The 6,080-nt window shown below is 45.5% G+C and overlaps 2 protein-coding genes; both read left to right on the top strand.

Annotated features, from left to right (window-relative positions):
- The first annotated feature begins 616 nt into the window (after positions 1–616).
- Positions 617–1,822, top strand: GSTUM_00004089001 (uncharacterized protein). XM_002835233.2 has 3 exons: positions 617–827; positions 959–1,059; positions 1,206–1,822. Exons 1-3 carry the CDS (start codon positions 753–755, stop codon positions 1,558–1,560), a joined length of 531 nt encoding a protein of 176 aa, XP_002835279.1. The 5' UTR covers positions 617–752; the 3' UTR covers positions 1,561–1,822.
- A 4,040-nt stretch (positions 1,823–5,862) lies between these two features.
- GSTUM_00004087001 (uncharacterized protein) overlaps positions 5,863–6,080 on the top strand; it is a 3,710-nt gene continuing 3,492 nt past the window's right edge. The window contains exon 1 of the mRNA XM_002835232.2: positions 5,863–6,080. This exon is cut by the window's right edge and continues 288 nt beyond it.

Raw genomic sequence — 6,080 nt, 5'->3', positions numbered from 1 at the left:
ACGCTGTATCCGAGATGTTTGAATAACATAAATTATTTTTTCTTACCGCGAAAATGCATGTCTCATGTTCTCGGGCGTTTTTTTCTTCTTCCTCTAGAAAAGAGAGAGAGAGAAAAGTGAGATGAAATGATCGACTGTCTGCCAAGGAAAATGATGGGGTAAGAGTAGATCGAACCTTCTTGACTTTTTTTTACTTTTTTCTTTATATCCCTTGTTCTGGGCACAGCCATACAGTAATGACATTATCAGAAATTTAACATTACAGTTATCTCAGAAAGAGGTTCAGGAAGGATCCAGCCGTCTAGTCAACCTCTAATAACTGTCCCATAACTTTTTGCCGGGCCTTGTCAACCCCCCCACTTTATCTACAACACTCGGGTACGATATGTGTGGGTAGCGATTTTACGCCCAGACATCTCCCTTATCAGGCGAAGAAGTGCAGACGCATGCAACGTTTTCCGAAATTACGACTTCCTTTTTGTCAACCTGATAGCCAATAGGGAGGATAGCTTCCTTTTAGAAAACTGTATTCTTCCCACCCGCACCTACGCACCTTAACCCCCCACCCATTTCTCTTTCTCCTTCTCTCTCCCCCCCTCTCTCTTTCTCGTCCCCCTTCTCCCTTACTCGCCCAATCTATCAGCTGCAGAACTTATACAGCATCGCGCCCTTTTCTTTTTTCTTTTACCATTCCCAGGGTATTGGCTCCACGCCAACCCTGCGACGAAATTGAAATTCCGAAAACAAACACCATGTCTTCCGAATACGTATGGACGGGCCGTGGTGGTGCTGGAAACATGATTTCCAAGGAAGAGCTTCAGAAAAAAGTATGGTATCATAGAAAGCAAACACCTTGGTGATTGCCGGGCTGTTCATATCCAGGTCCCCTAGGAAAAGAGCAATTGTGAAGAGGGTAGGGCTGTTTAGGGCTGAAGCTAAAGCCCACGTCATGATATAGGAAGAGGACCTAGAAGCCCAACAATCCAAAGCAACCGGCTCTGCAAACCAGCTCGCTGCAGACGAGGTAGCCGCCCCTCCACCGGGCGAATACAAGCACATGTAACTAATCCCCTTACCCTAATAACAAACCCCACCACCTCCACCTCTACCCCATTATTCCACCCCTACATACCTCATGACCAAACGCATGACAGATCTAAGCCCCCTGATCCCCCAAAGCTAACCAACCCGCCATGGACAATTAGGGGACGTGGAGGCGCCGGTAATTGGTTCCAGCCATCAGAACTCGTAGCCCAAGGGGCCACCATCACGGATACCATGTCGGTGACACCGACGCCCGAGCCAGTGGCCGAAAAGCAAAGACCCCCATTCCTACGGCCATGGCGTGGTCGCGGAGGTGCTGGGAACTTTGCACCGGACAGCGAAGAGGTACAGGCAGCTGAGAAGGAGGAATTGGAGAGGAACAAACTGCAGCGGCAGCTGGAGGAGGCGGACGTCAGGGCCAGCGTTGACTCCACGCTTTCAAAGCCGAGCCAAGCGCACTTGAAAACGGGGGAGAAGAGATGGGACGTTACAGGGTGGAAGGAAGCTGGATTGTAGAAGGGACTGAGGGGCGAAGTGAGAGGGGGGGTTACGTTAGAAGGAGGGGTCTTGATGCGGGAATTGGTGTTCTTTAGATTTATTTAAAGGACAACTAGGGAGAGATGGAGGGATTGGGTGGATGGATTGAAAGATCTGCATTGACCTTTGATTCCTTCCTCTTCTCTTTTCAATTTTTTTTCTTCAACGCCCTTCACAATCGGTCTTGGAGCAAATTGGGGGGGGGGAAATTGAGAGAGAAAGAGGCCTTCGCTCCGTGCTTACTCGTACCGTACTGCACTCCTACATGAAGTTTGCTTTCCTTTACATCCCCCAATTCCATTTTTCCCCTTTGCTTTTTCCCCTCTTTCTTCCTTTTCTATCTATCATTTCTAGCCGTAGTCCTATACCCCGGGCTTGCGGTGGTGGAGGTGCTGGTTTCTTGGTTCAAAATGAGTGATCGGCTTCGCTTTTGCGTGCATATGATACCGTGGAGAAACTTTGATTTTTCTGCATGCCATCCATCGTCCACCACGCCCGATATCAGGTGAACCAGACACCCGGCAGCCGATTTCCCGCACCTGGCACGCGCGTAGAGCACCAACACCACCATCCATATAGTCAGCGAGCCATCAAATCCATCGAAGGATGGAAGAGAAAAAAATACAGTATATGCTTAACTCATCCGGATTCGACACCAAAATTAAAATACAGGATTTGACTGAACGAGAGGTCACGCCATGGTACGGCATTCCAGTCTGAATCTACAGAATTGTACTATACCGTGGGCTATCACATCAGAATCTAACGCTCGATGTATGATACCAAAAAAAAAAAGTATCTTATTATAATATTATTATCATAATTATCATACCCAGAAAAATAATCCCTCCTCCATGACTCGGGTTTGCCCTCCATTTCCCCACATCGTACTATGCAGCAGCACTGTATCATCGATCAAATATCCCTCCTGGATCTGAAGTAAAGGGTAAAAACGGACTTATTTGGTCCAAAGGGGGAGGGGATAAATAAACAACTCCCAATATCAATGCTATACGAGTAGACTGCCCTGACCTCGCCATACTGTAGCCAACACAACGGCTAATCTCCCTGTGTGCCTCCCAACACCATTATCCCCTACCGTTAGTTAAGGCAGCGTAAGTGAGGTTAGGTACAATACTTTATCCCCCATGTATGATAATATGATGGATGATGCGGCGCTCGCACTCGAGTACTTTTGAGGGGCACACCACAGTACTGTACTCGAGTACCATACAGGCTTGCACCTGCATACAGACAGGCACAGCACCAGAATCACTGAAAATTGCCGCAAATAAAAATAAAAATAAAAATAAAAATAAAAATAAAAATAAAACTGATCGTCATCGTGCTTATTACACTTTACCCCATACCCTATTCTACCCTACCCTTACCCTTACCCTACCTTTCCCCCCCCAGGCCAGCCAGCCAGCGTGATGATGATGAATGGTATTTACTCGACTTTTGGCATTTTTATGTGGAAGGTCAACACCGTTTAGCAGGTTCGCAATTGGACCGGTAACCAATATTTTCACCGGGAATATCAAAAAAAAAAAAGAGGTGGGGGGGGGGGTTTGTCTGTTTCTCTCTTCCGGCACTAAACCTATGATACATACAACCCCCCCCCCCACCAAAAAAAAAAAAAAAAAAAAAAACATCCGCGCTGCGCCGCCGGGTAGATCCTTAATATCATACCGGTATCGATACTCGAGTACTGTGCTAGTACGCTGCTCTCCTGCCCGCTGTGAAAAAAGCCTCGGGTGGGTGAGTGGTACTGTACTGTACAGTAAGCACAGTGCTCGTATGGTGCAATTGCGCAGCATATAGTTCGCACCAGGACATACCGGTACTCCAGGTACCATAGAAATTCCCCGTCGGGAGAAGGATTCGAAGCGTGATATGATACTTGTTGTGGTCTACTGTATCTATGGGTCCGGTAGGTACTGGATAGTACTGTAGCCACCCTATTCGCGTTGGATCGGGGAGGGCGTGCGGGTTCCTGACTCGGAAGCGGGAGGGAGGAGGAGGGAGGAGGAGGGGGAGGAGGAGGGGAAGAGGGAATACCACGATTGGAATGTGAAATTGGGGTTTTTTTTTTTAAGGATTTTTTTGTTTCGATGCGGGTTCGTTTTGAATATGGTTTTCATTATTATTATTTCATTCTTTTCTTTTTCTTTTCTTCCCTCTGAGGTGCAGGGGGAGAATTTTTAGCTTTCCCCGCATTTTTTTTTGTTTGGGGTTCTACAAGTAACTTACGGATTTGTAGGGATCTTGTCATGGGAATTGGGATTTGTGGTTTCTGGTACTGGTGTTGTGCCTACTAACCATGTTACAGTAGTAGAGTTGGTCTAGTTTATGAAATCGGCTAGTACTCTACAGCATGGACAGAAATACTCTGATGTCCTCCACATACAAAGTACTGTACTGTAGACTATCATACTCTACCTATCAATAAAATTTAGACTTTCCATATCTACCGAATGGAGTCAAGTACTCTACCTCTTCCTTTCTCCCCCAACCAACCAACATCACGACAAAAAACCCGAAAATACCCCCCCCACCACCACCAAACCAGCCAAATCCGTTCCTGAAACAAGAAAGAATAATAAAAAGAACCCCCCCCCAAAAAAAAGGTCCCCACCGAAGAAAGAAAAATAATACCGGTAAAGGGTGGGTTCAAAAAAAAAAAAAAAAAGCTGGTTTCTGCTCTGTTCTAAGTATCGACTGCATTTATTATACAGGGATTCGGAAAGGAAAGGAAAGGGAAGAAAAAAAAGAAAGAAAAGAAAAGTAGCTATTTCATTCATTCATTTGAGGCGACCACAAAGAAAAATTGAGAAAATGCTGGGTGTTTTTTTTCTTTCCCTCCTCCTTTCCCAAAAGGAAGAGGGAGAAGAAGAGGAAAAAAGTGCGGGATTCACAAAGGCCATCCGGGCGATGGCTTCCTGTTAAAATTATCCTGTTAGGTAGCTGGGTTTGGGAAGAGGGTTGTGTACCGTGCTGGTACTGTACTGTACAGTGTATGTATGCATGCATGGTATCTAGCTCAACTCCCTGGTACCGTACCGTAAGCGAGTGGGGAGAAAGAGAAAAAAATGGTGCATTGAATTTCAATTCTGTTCAATTCAATTTCAATTCTGTTCAATTCAATTTCAATTTTCGCAAAAGTGGATCTTCGTGACCTTGCTTAGTTAGCTATGATTCTTGTAACGGGATGGGGGATGAAGGATCGCAAGGGGAAAAGAAAAGAAAAGAAAAGAAAAGTCCGGAGGAGGGAGGAGGAGGGTTTTTCCTTTCTTTCTTTCTTTCTTTCTTTTTTTACTTCTTTTCCCTAACCCCCTCCCCTCCTTCCCCTTATCATCATCAACAGGGGGGGGGGTACTGTACGAGTACCGTACTGTACGAGTACTCGAATACACACCCCCTCGTGATCAAGGGATTTTGTATGAGCAACCGATTTGTTCAAGTTAGGCTCTTTCCCTCTTTCCATTTTTCTCTCCCCGAAAGAGAAGTGAAGGGGAGTAGAAAAGGAAAGAAATAGTTTAAGTGGTTCTAGGCCCCTGTGGGGTAGTGAGGCTGTTACCACAATTCCTCTGGCACCATACTCGTACTGTATGATACTTCTTCGAAGCTTTTTTTTTTTCTCTTTCTTGCCGCTTCCTAAATACGGTACTGGTACACTACCGGTATCTCCAATACCCGCCCCCGCCTCCGGGAAGAGAGGAGGAAGGGGAAGGGGAAAGGAAGGGAAAGGAAGAGAGAGCAAGCACTCCCCCCCACACCCTCCATATCATACATAAAACCCGCGGCTGCGGATCTTGATAGCATAACTTGTGTGGTGTTTTAGCGGATAATCGTTGATACCGTTTTTTCTTTCTCTCTCCCATCTTGCATCTTCCCATCTTTCTTTCTTACTTTCCTCCTACTGCTGCTGCTGCTGCTTCGTCTTGTTTATACACTTGACTGCAGACAAGTACTGTACAAACCGACGCCATACGGGACTTTTCAAATAGTTCACAAATTCACAGCGGTGTAAACCATTCATTGTACGGAAAAATAATCCAAAAATCAAAGCGAAGCCAAGCAAGAGTGAGGGAAAAAAAAAAAAAGAAAGAAAAAAAAAGAAGGTTGCTCCAATTCAATCAAACGTTTTCCAGATCCGTATATAATCGAAAGAGGAGGGAGGGCTGAACTGGTTTTTTTTTTCCTTTCTTTTCTTTTCTGGTTCGAAGGAAGGGGATTTTTTTTTTCTTGTCTAACCGACATACCCATACGAACCGCGCAAGCAATCACCCTCCCCTTTCTCCGCATCGATTTTTTATAATTTTTTATTTTCTTCCTGATACCTTGCCCACTAGGTTTTGGGGGTGCACTAGCCTCTTTCCCTTTCTTTTCTATCTCTTCGATCCATCTTTCTAGTAATCTATCTGTTCCATCGTTTGTTTATTCGGAGAAGGAAGACAATTACCCTCGGGTTGAGTGTGGGAGGGCACAAGCGCTGA

This window comes from Tuber melanosporum, assembly GCF_000151645.1.
Source record: "Tuber melanosporum whole genome shotgun sequence assembly, scaffold_1, strain Mel28".
In the NCBI taxonomy this organism is placed as follows: domain Eukaryota; kingdom Fungi; phylum Ascomycota; class Pezizomycetes; order Pezizales; family Tuberaceae; genus Tuber; species Tuber melanosporum.
This window is presented reverse-complemented; position numbering and strand designations above follow the sequence as displayed.

Coding starts and splice junctions, on each gene's coding strand:
- GSTUM_00004089001 (XM_002835233.2), top strand. CDS start 753: ATGTCTTCCGAATACGTATGGACGGGCCGTGGTGGTGCTGGAAACATG. Junction 828..958: donor AGGAAGAGCTTCAGAAAAAA/GTATGGTATCAT, acceptor GTCATGATATAG/GAAGAGGACCTAGAAGCCCA. Junction 1,060..1,205: donor CCGGGCGAATACAAGCACAT/GTAACTAATCCC, acceptor ATGGACAATTAG/GGGACGTGGAGGCGCCGGTA.